The sequence below is a fragment of the Thyridium curvatum genome (assembly GCF_004353045.1).
Source record: "Thyridium curvatum strain D216 chromosome Unknown NODE_37_length_373104_cov_81.786046, whole genome shotgun sequence".
NCBI classification, from domain to species: domain Eukaryota; kingdom Fungi; phylum Ascomycota; class Sordariomycetes; order Thyridiales; family Thyridiaceae; genus Thyridium; species Thyridium curvatum.
The window spans coordinates 154,487-179,894 of NW_022156792.1; the positions used below are offsets into that span (position 1 = coordinate 154,487).

The following is a 25,408-nucleotide window of genomic DNA, read 5'->3' on the forward strand; positions in this document are numbered from 1 at the left end:
TGGTCTTCTGATTCGTGGCTTGGGAAACAACGTGGTCGACAGCCAACTCGAGACCAGGCCGGTGCTACACGACCACGGAATCTGTGCGATGGAGGTCGGCCAGAGTGTTTCCCCAGACTGCCGCGATCATTCCACGGCAGCGCTGTCAGACCGGAAGCCCATCTTCGATTGGCTCAGTACTTTTTAATCTGTCAAGTGTCATTTTGCTGAAGTGTTGGGAGACTGCATCGAGTGTGGGAAGAAAGGCCTTCGCATTTCTTTCACGTCTTGTGTGGTGGTTGGTGCCCAAAGGATGAGCTCTCGCCACCTAATCCATATTAGCCTCTCTGATATCAAGATTTCCCTGTCCCCTCTTCCTCACACAGATAGACTCCCTTGTCTTCTCGGACAGCGAATCATGGACGACCGCCCTGGTCAGACGGGTAAGAGACAAGTCGCTCTCGTCCTCCCACCCCCGCACTTGAACCCGTGGAACCCGTGGGCCGAACGACGGTGCATCCGCAGCATGTCTGACTGGCTTGCTGCATCAAATCATACAATTTCCATCGGCTCACGCGAAATGCCAATTTCTGCAGCATGCATACAGATAACTGCTGGCTCGACCAGCCCTGGCAGCCCCTTCTTGCCCTGCCCACCCATATAGACGGCGCGCCCGCCCACCCTCTCGCCGGTTGTGTGGTGTCGCATTTTGCCTTCCTGGATGGGATCTTCCAGCAGACCATGACTAGAAGAATGCCACTCTCCGCCTTGCTGCCAGTGTCAGCGCCTTCTCTTCATTCCTTGACCTCTAGTTGTACTTGATTCTGCTGGACCGTCCGGCTTCTCTGTATTACTAGATCTGATACGTTCACCCATCTCAGCCATGGCGTTGTAAAAAGGGGGTCCAATTACCCTTTTCTCTACCCGCAACTTGCCTCATCTACGCCCAACAGCCCAATTTGACATCCGGCATCGACCTTGGCAGTCGTACGTGCTGTTTTCAACTGGCGCCCTGCTGGCCTGAAGCTCTGTGTTACTGAAGGAGCACTGTCCTACCATCCATCGGCACCTCTGGTCCATGTATATTCCCATCCCGCCGCGCCGGCCGGGCGGTCTCGGGCCGGACCCGAGAAGTGAGCCTGCGCTCATTCCTGCAGGTCTTGCACGTCGCGATGTCGACTCGTTCTCGCAAGACGCGTTAGCACCGAGATCGGCCCTCAAGCGCCGGTCCGACGGGGACACCGGAACCACGATAGGAGTGGTTGTCGGCGTCGTCCTGGCCCTCTTCCTCGCCGGCGTCCTCGCGTTCTGCTGGTACTACCGGGTCTCGATCCGGACCAAGGCGAAGAAGAAGCGCCGGCGCAGACGCCGTCGCCGTCACAGAAAGTCTTCCAAGGGGTCTTCGTCGTCTTCGGACAGCGCGGCAACGGCGGCGGCGGCAGCGCCGGCAGACCCGCCGGCGGACAAACCGGCAGAATGAAGAAGACACGAGGTGGAAAGACCATACGTTTGCTCGACCTGAGTTTGATACGAATGCAGCCTGATGGTGCTTGGCACGAAGGTTGTGTCATAGTGTAGGGAGTTGCATTGCTGCTCTATGGGAGATTGCATTTGGTTGTGTACGAGCTGGATCTCATTTGTGTCTGTTGTGCTCTTTTCCTTTTGGTTTTTTCTAATCTCTTGTGACGCATCTCAAGGAACTTTCGGGAGTTTCCAGCCACCAATATTCTATTTCTATCCACCCCGGCTCGTCACGCTGGGAGTTTTCTGTATCAATTCATACGAGTTCATTGGGAGGAGTTGCATTTTTGGAGAATATGATGTCCTTTGCAGTTACCAACAGTTTTCTTCGAGACCTTCCCAGTCACACGCTCACGCTCTTTTCTCCAGCCTTTATGAACAGAACTGAAGCTTTAAGCTCAGGGAGACCTTGCCCGTTTGTTTAGGACTTAATGGAACTTCACAATCCCAATGTGTGCATCCCAAAGCAGCGTGACTGTTGTCTTCCTTTGAATGGGAAAAGAAAGTCTGAGGCATGGAAATCAATCATGTGGGGCCTGGCTTAATACAAGTCTGACACCTGTGGACGTTCCTTTCCAGCAGGGCATTAGCGCACCCGTCCTGGGGCATGGGTGCATCAACCGCGCCCGGACCTGGAATTCCCCACATCAACTGGTGCCATCCATCCTGGATCCTGGAGCTGAGTCAACCACCCTCCCCTTTGAATATATCACCATCATCTGAGGAGCCACACCAGCAGGTCTCACCTTCTATCAAGCCATCTGTGTCTTTATTCCACATCGAAAGTCACCGCAACGGCGCCAGGACGCTTAGACGGGCGGGCATAGCGTCGGACAGCCCTGATCCAGCACCTCGGCATCTCCCGGCTGGCCTCCACCGGAATCCGCCGCGATGGGGAGAGCTCCCTCGAGCGGCAACTGCCACACGTGCCGCGCCAGACGTGTCAAGTGCGACAAGGCGCGCCCCGTGTGTGAGCGGTGCACCAAGGGCGGCTACACCTGCGCCGGCTACGAGACTGTGCTGCGCATGCAGAACCATGCTGCAGTGGCTGGTGTCGAGCCCGGCTCCTCACGCCTTGCCAAGGTTCAGGCCATCTCGTCCTTTCCCAGCGGTTCGGTAGGCGCCACGGCAAAGAGATTGCCGGCCAGACGTAAGCGAGATCAGACTGTCTCGTCTCAAACTTACGGTAAGGAGAGCATTGAGAGCGTGCCTACCGAGATAGGGTCGATATCGACAACGACAGGCTCCTCAACACCGCCCAGCCAAATCGTCCTTAAGAAATCTGGCAGCAACAGCAGCAGCAGCAGCAGCAGCAGAAGTAGCCCTGGCGCCGACAGCCAAAGCTATATTCCACAGCAGATGGATCTCACTCCCTTTGTGGACGACATTTCCTTCTCTTACTTCTTCCAGTCCTACGGCTGGATCAATATGCACAGCATTCTCCTGCAAGACACGGCTATGCGAAGCCACTTCTCCAGCGAGGCCATGTCATATGATAGCTTACGCGCCCTTTCATATGGTCTCTTCGGCAGGGACCACCATCTCGATAATCTGAAGCAGTCCGCCTCTCGACTCTATGGCTCAACATTGAACACATTGCGCGTCAAGCTAAGCAGCAACTCAAAACATGAGCTTGCTGAACTCATCCGGCCTATCGCCATCATGGGCTCATATGCAGTGAGTGAGGAGTCTACATGGACGATATCTGTATACTGACTTTGGCTTTCACGTGCAGGTAGCAGTGGAGCACGATCTGAGGTTCACTCACAACCGGGGCCTGACACGAATACTGGAGCACTGTGGCCCAGAGGCTTTTCAGTCACCGTCATTGCTCCCTGTGTTCGAGTCTTGCAGGCTAACTCTGGTTCGTATGATCTAGGCTTTTGACTCTCGGATTACTGTAGACTAACATTCTCTGTTCTAGATTTCGCAATCCATTGTTGCTCGTAAACGGTCATTTTTGGAGGAGCCGGAGTGGAAGACGGTGCCTTGGGAGAAATTGCCCGGGCGCAAGACTCCAATCAGTAAATTGCTCGATATCATGGCCGATATTCCAGCCATCATTCAAGGCGCCTGGGATGTAATGCGGGACCGCATACAATGGACCAAGAGTGGCTACCAGTCCCGTCGCTGGGAGACCCCAGAGACACTCCCCCGTCTTCTGAAGCGAGTAACGGATGCAAGGGAACAGCTGAGAGTCTGGCTTGCCGAGTGGAAACATGTTAATTTCTTTGGTGGACATGAACTTATCGAGTGGGCCTTCCGCGTCGCCCAGGACGATGACTACCGTCCCGGCGTTGCTGGTGCGGAGGGCCCAGATGTGTACGAGATGAGTATGCTCTTCGACTTGTTCCCCGACAAGAGCAGCACCCAGCAACCGCCAGCAACCCAGCAGACCTTCACGCAGATGCAGGACTTGACTTACTACACGACCGTTCTGATATGGACGACGAGGTTGATCAAGTACATTGACGCCGCGACCAAGTCGCCGACCTCGACGACATTCTTCAACACTCCATTTTTCAGCAACTGTACATGCTGCACCTCCTATAATGCCGTGCCATGTCAGACTATCCCGTCGACTTGGGCCAACGTGGAGCCAGGCATGACCTGGAATGTAATGGCGGCAAAAATGGCTGCTGGGCCCATCCGGCTCGAGTCTGAGAACTCGGTAGCTGCTTCCTCGTCGATGAATCTCTACTCGACCGCGTCTTCCAACACGCCGATGTCACGGTCAAGTTCAGAGCACACCTTTGCAGACATAGCAGTTCTGCTGCCGGGCGATGTCCGCTTCGCGGCTCAGTTACGCCTCCTCTCATGGCTCGTCGACCACCTGCCTGCGAGCAGGGCACAAGTCTTGGGTGCGCTGGCTGCCATTGGACTCGCTCACTGCGCCCACGACGTAAGGCCTACCGAGGGGATTGCGGCGGTGGCGACTGCGGTAGGAAGAGTCTTGGATAGCACAAAAGTCGAAGGTGCTCAACACTTGTTGCTTAGGCAATACAGATAGATTGTGGCGCCTTACTAGACGTCATTCACAATCGGAGCTCACCCTAGATGACTCACCCACGCTCACTGTACAGTGATAAGAGGAGCCACTTCGGGTGAGGGAAAGGCAACAGGGTGCTAGAGGATGATCTAGGTGATAGAACTTATCGAGCTACGGTCGGACTACACGCCAAAATGAATGAAGGGAATCCAATGCCCCGAGCTTCCTCGCTCTTCCTTCCCCTTCTCCTCATCGTCCCCGTCTTCTTCCTCCTCCTCGATCCATTCAAATTTCCTCATCCTATTTTGATCGCCAAGGCCCACATCGCCTGTATCATCCACAGTACCATCGTTTGAAATCGTAAGGGCCTCAATAGCCGCAATAGCACCTCTGTTCCTTGCTAGCATATCAAGCCACCGACTTCGTAGCTTCCGAGTAGCATTGTGGAGGCCGCGGCACACCGACAGATCCGTCATACCCCTATCCCTCATGCCTTCATACGTGAGCTTCGCCATGTCTACACAGATCGAGTCGTCGACCTCCCACATCGTGCCGATGACGTGGCGGAAGCCGGACAGATTGCACGCGCTAATGAGGTGAATGTTCTCGTCGACGAAGATCTCGTCTTCGATCCGGCCGGTCCCGCACGCGGAAAGGTAGGCCAGGAAGGGGGGGTTGTCGCGGAGGTTAGCCTCTAGGAGATCGGCGACCGTGAGGGGGTTCGTCTGCCAGTCCTCGAGGAGCAAGCGGCTCCTCGACGGGTTCACGTCCGAGTGGCCATGCCCGCAGAAGTGGAATACGTCGCAGCTGGACAGGGTCGACAGGACGTCCTGTCTGCTTCTTCGCGGCTCGACGCAGTCGAGGTTCAGCGACTTGAACACGCCGCGCAGCATCGCCGCCTCTGTGGTCGCAAAGTCTAGCTTGCTGCAGCCGGAAGTCTGCTCCATCGCAACGAGCAGTGCTTGTGCCGTCGCTGGCGAGGCGACCGTTCGCCTGCGGCGCTGGCGGCCATGTATGATTGCCATCACGGAGGAGCTGTACGACGACATCACCCTGTCGAGGACTGTCTGAAAAGGGACCCGGTGCTCGCTGTAGTCGCCTGCAGCATGCACAGGAAACTTGCTGAGATGCCCCGTGGTGATCCACCACACGTGAGGCCAGGACTCGCCGTCGATGGGAGGCCGAGCGAACCCGAGAGCCTCTAGGATAGGTTTTGCAACGACATCCCATAGCCACCCTAGGACCTTTGGGCTGGACACATCGCCTTGAAACAAGTATGTGCCCAGATCCTCGTAGGCGAAGTGAGGCAGAGTTAGAGAGCGTATCTGGTTGGTCTCAATCAGGATGGCATCGCAGCGATGTCGACTCGAATTGATGACAATGATCGGGCCATGCCGTGCCGCTGCTCGCATCTCTTCTTCATTGGCTGGGAGTAGAAACCTTTCAAACCCTGGCTTCTTCTGAATTGCAGCAACGACTCGCTCGAGTTCTTGGCTAACGTCGTACCGTCGTCGACTGGCTTGCCCTCCTGAGGGTGAGCCAGACCCCGAGTCGGGAGAGTCGCGAGCGACCAAAAGTGAAACCTCGTTGCGAAGACGAGCAAAATCGTCTGCCAGTTCGGGTTCCTTCTGCTCCAGCTCGGAGATATCTGCCCACAATTCGTAAAATGGTATAATCATCAAGCCGCGGCCTTGCTCGAGGAACTTCAACGCAGCAACCGGTCCCTTGCCTGCATGAAATGCCGAAGCTGCGGCGTCACATGCAAAGCGGGATATCTTAAAGGCGAAGTTAAGCCTGTCCATGGTGCCAAGGGACCGTAGCGATAGCTTGGAGATGAGATCGACCACCGTGTTCGAGACTTGGAAAGCCCGTTCCCAATCCGGCGCTTCTGCACAGAGATTGAGGACCTCTTTGCCCGCAAGTATGCGAGTGAGTACGGGTGCGTTCTCCTGGTGTATGACAGACATGTTGTAGGTCAAAGCGCTCTCGAAGTCGCTCGTCGCTTTCGTGATTCGGTACTTTTCATGAAAGCCTTCTGCGAGAGTGCGTAAAAAAGAGGCCCTCTCCGGGTGCCCGACTGGAGTGGACTCGACAGCTTGCTGAGTTGTATTGATCATTCTATCAAGTAGAGCCGGGTCGCCAGTTGTTATGTACTCCCATTTGAGTAGACTACCAAGCGTATCCAGATAGTATGCCCGAGTCTGAGCCAAGTAACTGGGAACCTTGGCAACAGCTGTTTCAGCAAGCTGAATGGCTTCATGCAAGTCAGACAATATCCCAGTCCTCCCGTACATGTGGAGAAGTTGGGACGCGAGAGAATGCTGCCCTCTGGCCTGGTGCCAATGATCATCAGGGGTCACGTTGACAATGTCTCTCATGCGTCGGATGATTTCTTCAAGCTCAGCAAATTTCCCAGTGATTGAGTACTTGCTACTCATGTGAAGCACAAAATTGGTTGATCGTACTGGATAATCTCGATGTTCTTTGGGAGTAAGTTCGACAGCTTGCTGGCTAGACTTGATGGCCTCCTCGATGTCGCTCATTGCTCGTGTCTCGACAAATCTCTTAGCGAGCCGGTCTCCAAGACAGTCCAGTCGTTCTGCCCGGTCTGGGTCGTCAGTCGCAGTCTTATCGACAATTGTTTGTGCGAGAGAAATAGCTTCATCTAGGAGAGACACGTCCCCGGTCTTGCCAAAAACGTCGGTTAGATAAAGCTCAAGATGTTGTGCTTCGGAAATCCATAGCGATTCCGACAGATCTGCCCCGTGGACAAATGTCTCACAGGTCCGGATGTATTCCCTCTGATGATCTAACTCTTCAGTCTTGTTGTACCTTTTCCAGAGGTACGACTTGAGTTGGAACAGCCAAAAGTCCCAGTTAGATTCCGGGTCAAAGTCATTTTGGTCTTTTCCCGCCGTCACTTTAACAAGTCTTTCAACGATTCGAATAGTTTCTTCAAGATCGGCCAGTGCTCCGGTCTCTGTATACTTGCTAGCAATGTCGTGGTGGAGCCACTGCAGTCGTTGTCCCAGGTCTGGATGATCGGCTGGGGTTTCTTCGACGGCTTGGCGATGGAGGTCAATGATCTCTTCTAGGTCGGCAGAAGTTCTCTGATTGTTCTTCTGGTACTTATCATCCAGCTTTGACGCAAGGTCAAGTAAGCTTTCCGCCCGGCTCGGGTCGTTGCTCGGAGTCGCGCTGACTGCATGTCGAGCGATTCGGATGGCCTCATCCACGTCATCCATTAGACTCTACCAGGATGACATGCTCCGTGGAGAATGATTGTTGCGTAAAGACTAGTCCGGCTCCGATGCTGGAGGAGAAAAATGCTATCTTGGAGCAGTCCGGTAGTCGAGATTCACGTAAGACGCGCCAAGATCTTGTGCATCACACCATATCAAAGGGTCGGTGGCGCGGGGTATAATACTGATTGCCTTGAAATTCATAGCGCTCATCCCGATGCAACCCGTGCTACCGCCCCCAGTCGCCCGATTTCTTCACGTTGACTGCAGCTATGACCCGTATTGGGCATTGGCCAGCCCTCCAAGAGCCCAGCCCGGCCACGTCACACACTCACGGGTAACATCGAACCCAATCAAACGCTGACCATGACGGTGCCCTCCCTAATCATTGTATACACAAACTTATCCGAGCACAGAAGGTCGACCATCATCTGGTCTCCGTCCCCAATGTCTGTGACCATGATGGTAATCCGAATTGATATGATAGCTAGTGGGCATTCTGACTGACTGCAACTTCTTGGATGGTAGTGTTGGAGACAAACACTGTCAGAACGGTCGCGAACCTAAGTTTCAACTGTCAGACATGACTCGATGTATTCAGAAGCTTCAGCAGACTTACGTTGCCCCCGCCAAGATCAACTCTATCATCCTCGACCTCGTCAGCCATGCCAAGACTCCCAGGAACAGCGCGGTCGACATGAAGATGATACTGATCCGGGTTGCGGTGCGGTCGACAAGGATGCAAATGACAACAGGTGTAAGTAGTAAGAAGCACATGATGAGGACCATCATCCCCTTGGCGATAGACTTGATCAAGCTGCCAGTGTATAGATAGATATCGGGATTCGTCGAGGCATCGAACCCTAATCGCTGTGGCCAGGCCTTAGTCTTCACATGTCACGGTCATTGAAGATAATTCAAGACGTAAAGACAAGGGTGAACTCACCGATCGGAACCCCTTGTAGTATTGGATCAGGCGATCTTCAATAAAATCCTCTAGACGCTTCAGGGCAACGTCGTCGGAGGTTGCAAGCGATACAAGGTCATTCTCTCGTTCGAGATAAGAGGTCTCATGTCTAACTAAGCAGCCCGTCGACTCCAGCCAGTTTTGGAGGCTCGCTACATCGCGAGAATTCGCCCGGCAATAGGTCAGCATGTGGCGGCATTGATTGATAAAGGCATCTGTCCACATATTGTTAGACAAATACGCGGGAATGGGAGGTGAAAAATCAGGGAATATACCAAACTCGGTGATCTTCAGGCTGATCTCAGCGAGGAGCGCTTTACGGTCAGCATTGCCGTCATCTCGAGTTGTTCCTAAGAAGAAAGGCGCGATCTCTCCGCGGTCGACCTGGTCGAGTCGCGACTCTAGAACATGCAACTCGTCTTGCTTAGTGAGCAAGACCCTGGCTCGTAGCCGATAGAACGATCTAAAGATGAAGAAAGATTCGGAGGACGATATGAGGGCCGAGTATTGTGGATACCCACGGGGGTAGCTTTCGACTGTGTGTGGTTTTGAGCACCCGGAAACGTCCGTGACGAAGCAGAGGAACATACTGTTTAGCTCCGACCTGGCCGTATCGCGGTTCGTGAGTTCAATGTCAACTAGCTCATCTCTGGTCTCGGCAGTGGCTCTGTTCCAGAACCTGAGACAGAGTTTCGAAGAAAATATAGACTTCAGCCGCTCCATGCTGATTAGACCCTCAATGCTGTTAAATCGAGTTCCCAGTACCTCGTCAGAACCGACTTCTCCTCCAATTTCTGTATCCCGATCATCTATATATATCATTGTCATACATCTCAACTTAATCCTCTTGAGGAGACTGTTTATACAATAGAAAGTGGGAATCAATCATGTTTGATCTCGGGCACGCATGACTCTTCCCTGCATGGTTGCGATTGCCTTTGCTACAGTACCCAATAAGAGTGCACCACCTTCACGTCTGATGTGCACTGCCACCAGAGGTGACACTGAATAAGACTACAGGTACCCGGTACAGTGTAAGTCGGAAAAGGCCGGAGGCAACCTTTCCAGGCTGAGGCTATTTAAGCCGCTACGTGGCACTGCCTTCAGGTTCTCTGAGTAAATTCTTCATTCTTCTCAAGTCATAAAAATGTCAAACTCTGAGCGGTGAATTTTGCCCGTCCACTGTATAGGCAGTCTACTGAACCTTGCTTCGGCAGTCGACAGCAGCCGCTCGTCTCCTACAGCGATGACGATAGCAGTGATGAGGAGCGCCACAAGGTGATAAAGTCCAAAATCGTAAGTTTAGGTCATCGAGGCCGCCTTTTCCACATGCCATCATGTGCTAAACAGTGATTCGAACTGAAGAAGCCCCTGTTCTCTGTCGGGCAGCAAGTGCGGATCAAAGGCGAACGAGATGGACCATACAAGGTCGCCGTAGTCGCACTGAGCTCTGCTGGAACAAGTCATGAATACACACTTTGCGATGTGCAGACCAGTGCCTCAGCCAACAGCGGGGCCGCATATTCGGAGTCTCAACTGGAAGCAGCCTAGAGGTCCCCATGCGGCTGATCAGGCTTAGAAAACCGATATTCTGTCCGCGGCTGATTCATCTTATGTCAGGCTGGAAAATGGCGCATTGGGTTTATGTACCGGTACACACTTAGTGGGGTTACATGTTGGCGACATGCAAGAAGATGCATCTTGGGACGCACGCCACGTAGCCGTGGTTGCCTTGCACAAGGGCTCACAATGAGTCAGCGCCGAATTGAGCCGCATCTTCCCCTCAGTTGCTGTCCTTGCCATTCAGTGACAGGTCTTCGCTTTTGCACAATAGTCCTTTCCTTTGAGATCCAAAAGCCACTCGTCTCAAAGCTTAAGATGGAAACGATCCGGAGAGCGGTATACCATGCTATTCTCATAGGTATTAACTCTCCAGACACGGAGGACGAGAGAGGCCTGAGTGGATGCGTTCCAGACGTGCTAGAAATCACCAAGAAGCTAGAGCAATGCTCCATCGATGGTCTGCATATTCAGAGCCTGATAGCGAGCTTTCAGCCAGACCGACGCGAGCCGATCGAGCCGGCACAGCTCTGGCCTACTTATGACAATATCCACTCGTGTCTCTCCAAGGTTGTGAGAGAAACGCAAGCTGGCGACTTTGTATACATACATTTCTCCGGGCACAGCACACTGGTCCCTCCGAGGTACCCGCAGTCGAATCGGCATACAGGCGATTTAGCACTCGTCGTACTCGATGGTCCAGCCGCAGACGAACTGCGGTACTTCCACAGCATGCAGCTAGCCGAATACCTCAAGGCATTGGTTCAACAGCAAGTCCGCGTGACTATCGTTCTAGACTGCTGCTATTCTGGAAGCACCTTGCGACACGAAGAAGTAATTCGTTACCTCCCCTACTGCCCCGAGCTAGACAAGAAACATCTGTCAACCGACGGCACAGCGCCCCTTGGACCCATGACCTCAGAGCAGTCTTCTCTTCGGGGTCCAAGACTACCAACTTTGGAGCTCAACTGGTTGGCTGACCCAGATGGCTTTGCAATTCTCACGTCGAGCGACGCCACAGAACGGGCGTACGGAGTGAAGTTTGGGGACGGCTCACGGCATGGAACACTGAGTTACTACTTGCTCGAGGCCTTCGACGAGGCCGATGGAGTGGGTGGCAACATGATCCAGCTCTTCCAACATGTCTCTGCCAAGATCGCCGACAGCCGTCGTTACCACAAATCAAAAAAGCAAAATCCAATGCTGATAGGCAACAAAGAACAGCTATTTTTCGGGCTCCCAAAACCAAGCTCCTTAGGTAACATAGCTGTCACCAAGGTTGCGGTGGAAACCTACTCCATGTTGCGGCTTCATGCCGGAGCAGCCCAGGGAGTTGCGGTGGGAGACCTTTTCGCCATCTACAAGTTTGGGCGTTCGATTTCTCCCACTGAAGCTACACCCGTTATCGCAGAAGCATCGAACGTCCGCGGTATTACGTCGAGTCTGCACGTCATAGAAGACACGGGCGGACTTTCTAAAAACATCGATACGGGCTGGCTTGCAAGAGCCGTAACACGACACAACCTTCACCAATATCCAGTCAAAGTCGGATTTAGCCCAGAATACCGCGCAGAGTGGCAGGAAGCACTACAAAGTCGGCCATCTATGTCCTGGCACGATCACAATAGTGAAGCAGATACAGATTACCTGAGGCTCGAGGAAACTGACGATGGGACGATGAGTGTAACAGACAATCAAGACCGACTTATAGTGAAGTACGACGTGACAGATGCCTCTGAAAGAGACATACAGCAGTTCTTGAGCCGCATCCAGCATTTAGCTTCATTCATGCTTGTACGAGATCTTGTGAATCATGACACTGATATTGGCACACAGCAATTCAAAAGCTCGTTCACTGTTACTCTCAGCAAAGAAGACGACGAGGTTCCTTTCAAATCAGGCTGCCACAAGACCTCAGATGTGCACGATGCATGTGCCCATCCAGACTGTGTGATACATCTCACTCCAGCGGATACGGTTAAGCTGAAGGTGGAGAACAAAGCCCAGAAAAAGGAGGAGAAGGTGTTCCTTTATGTCTTTGCTATGGGCTCGGGATGGGAAATTACGGAAATGACCAGGTCGAGTGGTGTTGTTGTTCCCGCCGCAGATACACGAGATGGGTTTGCTACGCCGGGCACTTATCAGAGAGGGATGCGATTTCCGCTAGAAAACGGCCAGGAAGAATGTGAGGAGGTGGTGAAGATTTTTCTCACGAGGCAGCCCACGTCGTTCACCATGTTGGAGCTACCTAGGCTTGGTGAATATAACCCCGTCCGCGTGAGAGCAGAGAGTGGCTACAGATTGTCAGCATGGGAGTCGGAGGACTGGGCTTCGGTCACCTTTCGAGTCCGTATAACCGAGCTCAAAACGGGCTCGTAGTGGTATTGGGAGATCTGACATCCAGACATTAACATAGCGAGGTTGATGATGAGCGGTAGGTCAATAGAAGAGTAACACTCTCGGCATTTCACTTTTTCCCACCTTACAGTTGATGTGCAAGGGTGGATGTCGAAAAGCTTGCGGTCGACTCGCTCTGACACCCTATCGGGTAGGGTGTCTGTGCGAGATGCCACTAGGAGTAACTCACCAACTTCGAACGAGTACTATGACTATCGAATCATAGAAGGGCGAGGCTGTGTGCATATGTGTTCAAGTCCTTGAGAAGTGGTGTCGACAATGGTTATGTCGACGATAACTGTACATGATGAACTGCATTGAGTACACTTGGGTCAGACGTCTTAGTTGATGAAAGAAAAGCGGGAGGTATCTAGAGCTCCACTCCAACCTTATCCCAACACCCAATTGATTCTATTGCCTAGATTATGCCATCCGTGTGCTGAAGTTCATGCAAATAATATTGAGGAATGACATGCCGATCAACGTCCACAGCATGATGTGTATGAGCGCGCTAAAAATACCCCTGTTTCTGATGAAGAAATCAAATATTATGGCACCAATTGTCGTGGTAAACCAGAGGTATATAAGACTCGTAAATACTTTGGATGAGTAGAGCTGGTAAACTATTTGATCCCGGTGTAGCTTTCTGCTTTCTCTGCGACCGTGTAAAGAGGAATCTCTTCATCCCGCAGATTTGCTGCAAGACTTACTGACGCTGTAGGGGGGCCTCTAAATGCTCTGGTATCTCTAGGCTGTGTTTTTTGGTAAGATTCTTGAGACGACGGCGCTTAATATTCTAGCTCTTATCTTCACTCTCTTCTGGGACTTGATGATGTTGCTTTGGCCAATGGCGAGGATGCCTTCCGCTTCAAAGCTGCGGAAATATCATTCAACTTTGGCCAGATCCTGCCACTTCTTTTACTATTACAACCTGCCATGGCGCTCAGGCAGACTATCGATTGAGAGGTTCGGGCTAATAGTATATAGACGATTAACTGGTAGTCTAGAACAGTGCTGGTCTGCACTTAAGTTGTATTGGCCGACCCGCGCTTTAATGTGAATTTTTGGTGATGCCTGATATGTTCGCTGTTAGTCTGGCTACTGAAACTCTCAGCTTCATTTTAAGCCCAACACCACACAAGGCTGGTATAAGTTCATTGGAGAAAACCAGACAGATGGAGCAGCAGTCCGGGACTGATCCCGCCACCAACAAGTACCAGCTGAACACAATTGATAGGGAACGTGTCCTTGAACTGCGGTAGTACTCAGTTTCTGTTATTCTCACAGGGTCAGCAGTAACCTTGACTCAGAAAATATTGTCTCTATTATCGTTGCATAAATTTCACGAGGGTAAAGGTATCTTTGCGATGGAAGAACAGAAAAAAAAAAAGAAATCAAAATATCTCCTAAAGACAGTCCTGTGAGCCTGGTCACAACGGCTTTTCCGCAATGATGCGATAGCTCGTGCTGATCAGCCTCATATTGTCCATCTTGACAAACGCCTGTCCATCCAAGCAAAACCGGTTGATGAGCGTCTTGAAGTGCTTGGGCAGGGCGTGCACCCGCACGAGGCCCAGGATCAGCTGCCGCAGTGCCCGGAAGTAGATGTCGACCTTGTCGATCAGTGGTGCCTGCAGGCCACCCACACTAGCATTGTCCGATTTCAGGACCCGGAAACCTGCGCTCTGCAGCGCCTGTTCGAGGGACGCCGGTGTCGGCGTGCCCACCGCACCGATCAGCGGCTTGACTCGGCGCATTAGCTCCGCGTGCTCCGCATTCGTCGGATCGTAAGCCGGCAGGCTGACCCAGTCGAGCAGCGAAAACTTGGCGCCGGGCTTCAGCACCCGGTAGACCTCCTTGAAGAGCGCCGTGAGGTCCTTGCACAGGCTGAGCGCCTGGATCTCGTAGAAGGCGTCAAACTTGTCGTCGTCGAAGGGAAGCGGCAGGTTGTTCTGGTCTGCCTCGACAAAGCTGTTGCTCAGGCCTTGTTCGTCATTGAAGGAGCGCGCCTGGGCCAGTTGATTTGGGTCGATGTTGAGCCCGGTGACTTTGGCGCCAGAGTAGGTGGCCATATGCGCGGCCACTCTGCCCCTGCCGCAGCCAAGATCCAGCACCTCATCGCTGGCCTTGAGGCCAATGTCGCGCGCGATCGACTCCTCGTACAAAAGCTGGTTATCTAGCACCGAGGCGCGCTTGTCCATCAGAGGCGGGATATACATCTTCTCCACCGAACCACAGGCGCAGAGATGGTTCAGCACGCCGTAGTACGCGCGTAGGCTGTCTCCGACCTTTTGCTGGTAATCCGGGCCCAGTGCCGCGACCATCTGCTTCTCATCGGCCCAGTCCAGGTTGTAGATCACGTACGAGGCCATGAAGTCATCAACCTGCTTCTGGGTTAGGTTGCACAGGTATCTGAAGGAGGTCCAGAATGTCTGCGATCGCTTGGTGCTTGCGGAGCGATCCACCTCGACGCCGTCGTGGTGGTGGCGAGCGTGCTTGGACCGCTGATGAGAGGACAGCCATCTTCTTTTGGGGGCGAGGTTGGCGCCCTTCTCATTGATGCTGTCGCTTGTTCGCGCACTGTCGCTGGATGACGAGTACGGTAACCGAGGGGGAGCTGGCATCTGGACTGAGGGTGCAGCTGCCATGGCTATAAGATCAATTTGAGGATGGTGACCAGGTATTGGTATTGGTGTAGGTATAGGATTAAAGTAGGATAAGATGAGTGGTAGATATCAAGTGTCTGCGCTGTTTGCTGTCGGCCCAATATGACCTGTTAAGTGGCGATATGTTCAATGCAACAACAATGAGAAGCCGCAGAACCAACATTGGGCAATGGGCATGGGCAGCGACAAAGCAAGCGATCACATCTCCTTTTATTCAGCCGGCAATCTCGCGCATTAAGGGGGCGAGCTAAATGCCGACCCGGCTCCAGACCGCACCTTTTGCTCAAGGTATGCAGACCGCATTACGGAAGGTGACGGATGGCTAGTCCGACGATGCCGGAGCACATCTGCTGACAGAGCATGAACACCGGCCAGGCTCAGGTATCAAAAATGGCTGCTAGTCAGAATTATCAGAAATTACCAGCAGTAAGCAACATTGAAAGGAGGGGTGTGGCTGCGTCGGCAGAACAGGATAGGCAGTTGACGGGCAAGCGAGAACAAGATCTCCACTCGGCGAGCCTGTTTCTGAGCAGCCAAAGGCCGAGAAGTCGCGGGGATGCTGCGTGATTAAAGTATGACTCAGAGAGGACGGAGAGGGATAACTCAGCACCTGGATTACCTGATCGGGCAGCTCCGCGCATCGCCTTATGTTGGCCCAAACCCTGGCCTGCCATTGCACAGCCACACACACACCCTCATCGGAGCATATCTCTAAGTCGGGACGCCCTCTGAAACATAAGAGCATCTCCTTACGCCACACGCAGAGACGGTACCCCAGTGCGGGTGCTGTGAAGGCGAAGGAGGTAAATTAGCTTGTTTTGACCCGAGGCCGGGAGTTCCGGTGATTTTTAGTGGGGGCCGATGGGGCCTGACCGGTGCCCATCCGTTCCTAGTCTTCTTGGCTCGCCGCGGTCTCCGCCCGGAGTAATCACGGCAAGGTTCCTGACCACAGCAAAGATGGGATTAGCAGGGATACTCAGATCAATCAATCCATCCTCGTGCAAGCAGATCAGACGTGAGACATTAGTAGACTGTTATTATGTGCTGATTCCTGATCCGAGTCGTGGCAGCAGCTCTAGGCGGGTGGCCAGCACTGGGGGAAGCGAAGAGCCTGTCAATCCAGGGCTGCAGTAGCATTTATGTTGTCAGTCACCGAAGATCCTACCATATTAGATCCTTCTGGACTCCGACTTCGGGCTCGATCACGAGATTCAATGCCGAAATGCCCGTATCGAAAACAGCCAAAAGTGGGGACCAGACGGTCGGCTTTACGAGTAGTTAAGTTTGGATCAGTCAGCAAACCCGGTAACCTTGATACCTAGGTAGCATAGGGCTGAAGCATTAATGATATGACATGCTACGAAGTAGGTACTCCATGTGCACCCCGGATTAAACCATGTATACCAGTGCCCGAACCATATGGTTTCGTGAGTGCCTTCCATACCTAGGATGCAGCCACTGGACAACAACACCCTACTCCATATGCAGTGGCTTTGAAGCTTAGAACGCTAGAATCGGGCTTTGTTCATAATCACTGGGAGCCAGTTGCCTTTTCTGCCGTGACTGATGTCGACCAATCACAATATACTGCTAAGAATACCATATCATCAACATACCCCGGTTCGGCCGTTTTTGCCGGGTACATACGTATCGGAGGTGTTCTCGTGTAGTACGATAAGTGGTTGATTCGATTCTTGTTGTTGTCTACTCCAATCTCTACAGTGTACGATTTCCCCTGTTGGGGATTACCTCAACGGCCTCGGGCTGTCGATTATCCGTGTTGCGCACGGCCAGCACTGTCCAGCATGAAGTGGCTCAAGCTGCGCAGTCGCTGCCAACGACAGCCGGAGTGCGATCACACCAAGTGCCGGAGTTCTAACAACATGACTATATCACCTACCTCATATTGTCTTCCTCGCCGGGAATGGTGACCGGCTATACCAAAGTTCTCTATCCCTTGAAGCTTTGATCACATATCTATATGTTGATCTCTGGCCTCCTAAAGATGGTAGACCCCGTTCCTTCTTTTGGGAGAATTGAATTCGATTTAGCACAAAATCCTGGACTATCGGCTTCAACTTACTCCGACATTAAATCCTCATGAGATTCAAATTTTCGACCTCTTCACGCTCCAGCCACCTAGGACCCCAAGTCAACCTCTCTTACCCCACGATCACTAATTCTCAAGCACGTGTCTTTCCTGTAGACTATTCTCCCTTCCTTCCTCCTCAACTATTCTAGGGGTTTCCCTTCGCCCACTGCCCCAGAACACCGAGCCATCATCCTGCTCCCCTCAAGAGCACTGGACTCACTGTGTCTCGGTCCTTCAAGTCACCTCCCTTTGCCTGTATGGCTGATCCAGAGGTGAAGAGCATCACCATCATGCAATCCGATAGCACTCAGGAGGGAACTACCGGTAAGCTCCCTTAAATCCTCCAAGCACTTCAATATCTAACATTCTTGGGCACCTAGACTCTAGACGAGCAAAGACGTCTGTAAAGAGAGGACTGGAGATTGTCATCTCTTCTGATGGGAAAGCGACACTCTTTAATCCTTTTACTGCTCCTTTCACCGTACAAACGCGTCATGGCACGAATGCTTGGAGGAAGACTGTGTAAGTCCCCCCTCAGATATCAGCTATATTTGATATTCAGTAGTACTGATCTAGATATTCCTAGGGCATTTCTGATTCCAGGACAAGCCGCTTGGCAAACTATCCCACTGGTAGCCGCCTGCTCAGGGGTGCGAAACGGGAAATGGATCCCCCCTGAGCAATATCAGGATCAGGTCTTGGACGGCAAGCTCTGGTGCCCTCTTGTCCTTAAATTCAGCCGCCAATACGGCCTGAAGCTCCCCTCCAGTGCCAGAGATGGAAGAGATCGAAGAGACCTACAGAGGAAGGGACGCGCCGCCGCCGCTCACGCTGAACGTTCAATAATGCTGTGGTATTGTTTCTTTATTATAAGTCACTAGCCCTCTACTGAATCTCACTGATAAATATATATCTAGGTACATATGGATCTCACTACGATACTACCTTAATACAGGTGATCTAGCGCGATTTGAGGATCTCAAGCAGGTTGTACTGGATCCGATTCGGCGGTCGACAACACGAGTAATAATATCCCGGCCGCCATGTGATGGATGCAAGAAATTTGCGATATTTCTCCGTGAAAAGGCATGATTATTTGATAACCTCTTAGAAAACCTTACTAATTATTTACAGACCGGTATATCCTTCGAACTCGAGACGAGTAGTAACTTTGATCCAACGCAGCCGTCAGCATGGGATTAGCAGTCCTATGCAGAGGAAGCAAAGGAGACTGCTAGCGAGGAGCAAAGGGATGACGAAGACGAAAAGGCCCCGGAAACGCCTCGGAAGTCTCCGACATCAAGATCTGCCACCGCAATACTGTCAGCTAACGGATCCCCGCCGTCACATTGGCCGAGAGGGAAGCCATGGCCACCTCCAAAGATCTCGGAGAATGAGATGGAGATAATCAAGGTGACATCGGACAAATGCTGGAAATGAGGGCATGGATGGAAGGGAGAGATGGCTGCACGTGGTTGTTGTTTCTACTTTGGTGGACTTCTTGTTCTTGCTCTTGCTTGAAGAGTCCCTTTCCATACAATTATTGTTACATGCAGCTGGGTCACGGGTGAAATCATAACTGAAGCTCCTTTCTTGGTGGATTACTTGTTATAAGTCTACCTTTTCCAGAAACATAACATGAGTCTTTTGTTACTAGATGTGACTCATCCGCACATATCCTATCTTGGACCGTAAGCTGTTCAATCAGCATATTTAGGCGCTGCCATCCACAGCAATTTCGGACACAACATCGAGAGCTGGCTCGTCCTGGTCGTCATGGCTCTGGGTACCTATGGTCAGAGAGCACTCCATAAGGTGGTTTTGGCTTTCCAGCGGCTCTCGCAGTTGAGGCTTTGCATGCATAAACATAGAGTTAGAGCTTCCCTAGATCTACCGATGGGGAGTTCCAGGAAGAAAGAAGACAAAACTCCTTGACGACAGAGAACAATAATCATTGGCTCCCTTTCCACTTACTCTGCAGTCCACTTCACAGAACCTACAAAACTCTGCTGCTTCGATGTGATGTGATATTGTTCTTTATTGAATGCTCCTTCTATAAATAATTCTATCTCTGTCTCTCCAGAGGACCGTTGATCGCACCATGCTTCCCTTCCCGCGCCATCAGTGTCGGCTTACTGTTCACATACAGCAGGGACCCGTTGATAAGGCCTCTAAACGTAAACACCATGTTGACCAAGATTATAATCATCAGGAGGACGGTCAGCACTGCAGACCACACCCGCATCGCCGTCGAGTCCATGATCTTGCCCAGCTCTACTGCCGCATTCGTGTATACTCCCTAAAAATAGTGCCGCTCTCTTGTTAGTAGCCCTCTTGAAAGGAAAAGAAAAGCCCTGCCCACTAGGAGATCCTATCCTCAGTGCGAAGCAGAGAAGAGAATAAGAAGAACATAAAAGAGGCTTACCCAAGGAAACACCAGCGACCACTCGGCGAGCGAGTAGCTGATGTGGTGATCGTGCGTCCTCTTGCGCGGGCTGACGTGGCTGTGGCCCACGCTCGTCGACGCGTAGAACCACCAGAAGGTGCCCTGGCCCCAGCTGAGGAAGCCGAGGAACATGCTGGCGTAGCCGACGACCTCGACCGCGTGCCGCGAGAAGAAGACGCCCCCGGGCGAGTACGCCGCGAACGCCTCGGCCTGGCTCGCCAGCACGCCGCCCAGCGCCTGCAGCGCGAAGCTGCCCTGGCCCCAGGGCCCCGCGAGGATCATGTCCTGGTACACCTTGCCGCCCGGGGGCGGCACGCCGTCGAAGAGGCGCACGAGGTACACCGTGCTCATGGCCAGGGCGAGGGGCATGCCGAGGCCGAGGAAGAGGTAGGAGACCATGGCGATGGGCAGGCGCAGCGGGGCGGGGGCCTCGGTGCCCGTGGCGAAGCCGCCGGCCACGACGACGCCGCCGCCCGCGGCGAGGGTGATGGCGGCGACGAGGGGCAGCTGGGTGACGGGCAGGATCTGCTGGGCGCCGGGCGGCTGGACGTGCAGGTAGTAGTAGGGGATGATGGTGCAGGCGACGAGGGCGAGGCCCATGTTGACCCACCACAGGATGCAGGCGGCCGTGGCCCAGCCGGGGATGTGGCCGAGGGCGAGGGCGACCATCTGGACGCACGAGGTGAAGGCGATGGAGACGGAGGAGAAGCAGGCGACCTCGCCGGCGTTATGGCCCAGGGAGGCGACGACGTGGCGGGGGTCGAGGGCCGTGCGGGTAGCGTAGAGAACGAGCATGAGCAAGAGGGAGACGGCGGTGAAGCCCCACACGATGTAGGAGATGATGTCGAGGCCGCGGAACTGGTAGTCGAGGCGGAAGAGGACAGTGGAGGTGATGCCGGTGCCTTGGGGGATAAGGAACCAGATGGAAGAGAAGGAGAGGATGGCAGCACGGAGCGGCGAGGCTTGGCGAATGGCGCCGATGAGTTCGGGGACCTCGGTCAGGGCTGGATCGACGGCGGACGAAGAAGCCGACGGAGCCCGGGCAGGGGCCGTACCATGTTGCCCGGGTGGCGGTGAGGGTGGCTTGGAGTGGCGGATGGGAGTGGGCACCAGGGTCAGGTCGTTGGAGGTGTCGGACCCGGGGACCCGGGCCATGAAGTCACCATTGTGACTGTGCGTGAATGGGTGGTGTATCGGCATCCCGGCCGCCTGTCTCCAACTCGTTATGCAAATCCGAGGTGCTTCAGCCGTGCGTCTCAGCTCCTCATTGATCGTATACCGTGGCCTGCTGAGTGGATGATGTGTACTTGGGTATGCCAAACCACTCCTTGTCGCCTGTTGTGGTCGCACTCCTGCACTTCTAATATGCCTCTAGAAAGATCTATCCGGTGTGTTTCTCGATGCTTTTTAGTCCATGAGGTTCCGCACAGGTGACGAGGTCGTCTTTTCCAAGTCCAATATGCCCGAATCCGTGATGCCGAAGTTGGAAAGACAGTAGAAAAGTATAGGGGAGAAAGAGGAGGAGAAAAGACGCAAGGAAAAGAGGTGGTAGCGGAACTGTGACAGAGGAGACGCAAGCCAGCGTCGTCGTTCGGTAGGTGAACTCGCACAGACAGACAGGCAGGATCTAGGGCGGGGGCGGATCTTTAAAGAGATGACCCCAATGCCGATGCCAGTCCTCCTCTGGGTCGGTATGCGTTGCTACCGGGAGAGAGGGAACGGATGGATCTATCGAGCCCGTTCCAGCCGGGGCCCGTAGTCAACGATCTGTGGGCACCAGCCTGGGTTTTCCTCGGACGCAGCTCCCTCTCGTTGGTCGCTCGGAAGTGTAGACTCAGGTCCTGTTGTGACCTGACCAATATCACGTCTCTCTGGGCTGTCTCTGCAGCGGAAGAAGGGCAAGGCCGCTCGAGACGGTTGGTGGCGTCACACCGCGAAGGGCTGATGGCTGTGATAACTGGGACCTGGACCTCCTCACATTCTCCCATTTGGTCCTAGCTTGCAATCGAGGAATACTTGGGAGAGGTTCTTCTCTTCCAGAAGTGAGGGATCGAGCGAGCGGAGAGAATGAAGACGTAGGCATTTCCTCCCATGCCGGATGACAGCAGCCCCTGTACACGCCTGTTTTCCCGCCAGATTCTTTCTACTGCTCCATCCAGACCGGCTACCCGACGCAAAGACGCAAAGCAATGCGGCCTCTTACGTACAGAAAACCTTGGCATCATGGCACCATCAGGCGGTAAAAAAAGGCTTCGCGGTGCAAAGCAAGCCCATTCTTGTGGCCCCTTTCCGCCTCCCTCCACCCCCGGTATGAACTAGCGTTGGAATAAGCATCTCCGCGGCGGCTCTGCCCGCGTTGTTGGGTGCAAGCATGCACTGACCTGACCTGACCTGACTGCAAGGCCAAGCAAGCGAAGCGAGCGTGCGGGTGTCGCTGCTGTGCGAGTTCGTCCTTGTACAAGTACTAAAAGAACGGATCATCTTCTCCACGGTCGCCCTGGCATTTCCCCATTCTTCTAGAAAAGATCCAGTCTCTTCCGGCTCGACTCATCTTGACCTCTAACCCGCGATTCAATGTCGCGCGAAGAAGGTTCTTTCAGGCGGACTCCACCCCGACAACGCCGAATTATCTCCCGTTATTAGAGGATTAGAGGGATGATTCATCAATCAACTACCCTAACCCATCGCGACGACGACGCGGCACTTCCACGGACCGCGGAGATGTACCCGCAGATCGCGAGTGTCAGTTGATCCTGCGGCAGTCGACCAGCTTTGGCTGCGATAATCAATGCGTGGGTATGGTCGTTTCCCATGTATTAACTACTTCTAACACCCCATGCGCACCTTCATCTATCGCACACGATTCCTCCTTGGGTCTACATACATTATATCTATCTAGATGTTGTCATAACGATCGTGAGTCTTGAAGCGGAGCTAAATCAAAGTGTAAGGGTATCGTGTGCGTGCGCTTCTGCCAGACAGGTCAGAAGAAAGAAAGAAAATAATGAAGCGCTCTACATGACAACTCCCTTGGATATCATGTCGTGAAGATCGTGAAATCTCGCAGATATCCAGCACGTCGCTGAACTCATTTTGCTCCCATGTCGCTTCGCTAAACCAAAGAATCAAAGTCGCTCGCAAATGCACTGTCGCCTCCAAATCCGGAGCAGGGGAAGGACCCATGCTACGCAGGCGACGAGGGGAATCCTCCGGGCACCCGGCCCACATCCTCGCTCCTCCGCGGCGGTATCCTGTCCTCACTCCTCCTCAAGGGTTTCCTCACCATGTCAAAGCTCTTCCTCATACCGGCCGGCCCGGACGCCGCAACATTAAATCGGCCTGCGAGGTCACGACTCTTTCGCGGTTCCCCAGACCCGGCCGTCGGGGACCCCGCCCCGGCACCGCCCTTCCGGCTGAGGTCGGAGCTCTTCCGGCCCGCCCCCTCGAGCCACGGCAAGCCTTCCTGCAGCTTCTCCCTGAACCCCTCCCGGTCCTCGCTGCGTCTCGCCGCCTTCTCCTCGGCCTTGCGGTTTCGCTTCTGCACTTTGCGCATCGCCTGCCTCGTCAGGTCCTGCTTGAACATGCGCTCAATAACCTCCTTCTTGCGCGTGCGCCTGTCGCCGATAGCAATCAGGATACCGGCGCAGCAGTTGGCCGTGATGGAGCAGCACAGGATCGTAGTTGTCGGCACCGCGGAGCGCGTATGCCAGTCGGTACCCCACGTGACGGCGCCAAGCGAGATCTGTAGGCAGCTGTGCAGGTCCAACAGGCAGATGATCACGATGAGCAGATGCAGGGGGAACGCGCGGTGGGTCTCGGTCTCGTGCGGCTTGTAGAATGTATGCGACTTGGCAAGCTTCTGTTGGTGGTGCACCAGGCGGTCCTGCTGCTTGGGCGGCAAGACAGCGATGTTGTCAAGGGACAGGGGCTCGCCGTCGTTGGTACTGGAGGTGCGAAGAGCAGCTTCGAGATCAGATGCGTCGGTGAAGGCGCCTTCTGTGGGAAGGTCGTTGTGGTCTTTCAGGTCGGAAAGGAGCAACCGCTTGCGTATTTTCCAGGTCTTGCGATCTGATATTACAGAGATGTCAGTCCACATTTCACACCATCAAGAAGGGGGCTATTGAACTTACGGTAATGCGCTATAAAAATCATATGGTAAGTATCCACGGCACGGAAGGGTGCGAGGCCGTCACCCATGATGGCAAACAAGGCGACGAGGACATTGTCGATGACGTTGATGATATACGGCTGCCGTTCAGAACCGACATAGATCCAACCGATGAGGAAGAGCACCCAGGCGAGGCCAAAAAGAGTGATGAGTGTGGCGTAGAGGGTGATGAAGAAACCAAGGGGTCTCCTGACGTATTTCCCAAAGGCCCGCATACGCTGCTTGAGCTTGGATCTCTTGGAGTGAAGCATGTGGCGGACGTGGTCGTTCAGCAACTTGATATCCTGTGCCGTCCAACCTTCTAGCGTCGCATTGTCGGGGAGAATCGCGTATTGAGGTGCTGTGAGGACGGTAGAGAAACTGTGGGAGCGCCTCAGACCCGGCTGAGCCGGCTCCTCCGGACCCTCCTCCGATACTGAGATATCCTCTTCCGATGACGACGGATAGGCACCTGGCGGCGCGGGGTATTCGGACAGGTCGTAGGTAGGTCTTCGGTCTATCCATCTTCCAAGAGAAGGAACGAAGAGCGAATTCTGGACATTGGTAATGGAGGAAAGCGTTGAAACTTCGGGATCTGATGTCACGACAAGCGATTAGACAGATGCATTGTGAGGCGATGCTACATGCGTGCGAGCCACAGGATACTCACCAATAACATCCAGTAAATCCACGATCCTCGAGTCATATTCATCCTCTGGTCCGGGCTCCTGTCTCTGATGTGCAGCATGTCGTCTCCTGGCCAAATCGCGGATTGAGCCAATGGTTCCGCGACGAGAACGTGGTATCCGGGCCTGCTCCTCCACAGTCAAATGTTCGGGGTGGAAGGCGTACGGTGGTTGGTCAGTTTGGAAGTCGAGAATGTTGGTGGTGGCCGGGGTGAGCGCGGGCTCGTCGCGAGGGCCCGGGGTAAGGTTATGTTCCGGCAGGGCAGGAAGCGGTTTCATGATATCGGCCGTGGTGATGCTCTGGTCACCGGTCGAGCGCCGAGGCTCGGAGGAGGCCCGCCGGCGGCCGGCGACTGTGATCTGGTCCTGCTGGGGCAGTCCGGTAGGCTCGGGCTGGTCAGTGATGGGGCTGAGGTCCGGTGCTACTGCTGCTGTGGGTGCCGCGGCCATTGGCACTCGTAGCCGTCGCAGGCGGACAGAGGATTGCTGGCGGTCCAAGGGTCGAAATTGGACATTGCGGGCGCGGCTGCTGGGTATTTGAAATGCCGGCAGGCCCGGCCTCTGGCTGCTCTCGGCCAAGGACGCCGAGCGTGGCCGCGGGCGCTGGGCCTGGCTGAAGTAGGGGTTGTCGTCGTGCGAGGAATCCATATTGCAGAACAATACAGAGAGACGAGACGGGCTACGACCGCCGCAGCGGTCGAAGGAGTTTTCGGTGG

The 25,408-nt window shown here is 53.8% G+C and overlaps 7 protein-coding genes across 7 annotated transcripts; 3 read left to right on the forward strand and 4 right to left on the reverse strand.

Moving 5' to 3' along the window:
- Positions 1-1,057: 1,057 nt before the first annotated feature.
- Positions 1,058-1,459, forward strand: E0L32_006487 (uncharacterized protein; the record flags this gene model as incomplete). Its single annotated transcript, XM_031141126.1, has 1 exon — positions 1,058-1,459. The coding sequence occupies one exon, from the start codon at positions 1,058-1,060 to the stop codon at positions 1,457-1,459; it is 402 nt and encodes a 133-aa protein (XP_030994772.1).
- Positions 1,460-2,391: 932 nt separating this feature from the next.
- On the forward strand, positions 2,392-4,510 carry E0L32_006488 (uncharacterized protein; the record flags this gene model as incomplete). The annotated part of the gene is made up of 3 exons (XM_031141127.1): positions 2,392-3,177; positions 3,236-3,364; positions 3,425-4,510. The coding sequence occupies 3 exons, from the start codon at positions 2,392-2,394 to the stop codon at positions 4,508-4,510; spliced, it is 2,001 nt and encodes a 666-aa protein (XP_030994773.1).
- Positions 4,511-4,671: 161 nt separating this feature from the next.
- Positions 4,672-9,421, reverse strand: E0L32_006489 (uncharacterized protein; the record flags this gene model as incomplete). The annotated part of the gene is made up of 5 exons (XM_031141128.1): positions 4,672-7,740; positions 8,240-8,294; positions 8,351-8,619; positions 8,678-9,234; positions 9,289-9,421. 5 exons carry the CDS (start codon positions 9,419-9,421, stop codon positions 4,672-4,674), a joined length of 4,083 nt encoding a protein of 1,360 aa, XP_030994774.1.
- Positions 9,422-10,576: 1,155 nt separating this feature from the next.
- Positions 10,577-12,637, forward strand: E0L32_006490 (uncharacterized protein; the record flags this gene model as incomplete). The annotated part of the gene is made up of 1 exon (XM_031141129.1): positions 10,577-12,637. The coding sequence occupies one exon, from the start codon at positions 10,577-10,579 to the stop codon at positions 12,635-12,637; it is 2,061 nt and encodes a 686-aa protein (XP_030994775.1).
- Positions 12,638-14,085: 1,448 nt separating this feature from the next.
- E0L32_006491 (uncharacterized protein) lies at positions 14,086-15,303 on the reverse strand (the record flags this gene model as incomplete). The annotated part of the gene is made up of 1 exon (XM_031141130.1): positions 14,086-15,303. The coding sequence occupies one exon, from the start codon at positions 15,301-15,303 to the stop codon at positions 14,086-14,088; it is 1,218 nt and encodes a 405-aa protein (XP_030994776.1).
- Positions 15,304-19,790: 4,487 nt separating this feature from the next.
- E0L32_006492 (uncharacterized protein) lies at positions 19,791-21,014 on the reverse strand (the record flags this gene model as incomplete). Its single annotated transcript, XM_031141131.1, has 1 exon — positions 19,791-21,014. The coding sequence occupies one exon, from the start codon at positions 21,012-21,014 to the stop codon at positions 19,791-19,793; it is 1,224 nt and encodes a 407-aa protein (XP_030994777.1).
- A 2,029-nt stretch (positions 21,015-23,043) lies between these two features.
- E0L32_006493 (uncharacterized protein) lies at positions 23,044-25,340 on the reverse strand (the record flags this gene model as incomplete). Its single annotated transcript, XM_031141132.1, has 3 exons — positions 23,044-23,927; positions 23,990-24,601; positions 24,677-25,340. 3 exons carry the CDS (start codon positions 25,338-25,340, stop codon positions 23,044-23,046), a joined length of 2,160 nt encoding a protein of 719 aa, XP_030994778.1.
- Positions 25,341-25,408: the final 68 nt, after the last annotated feature.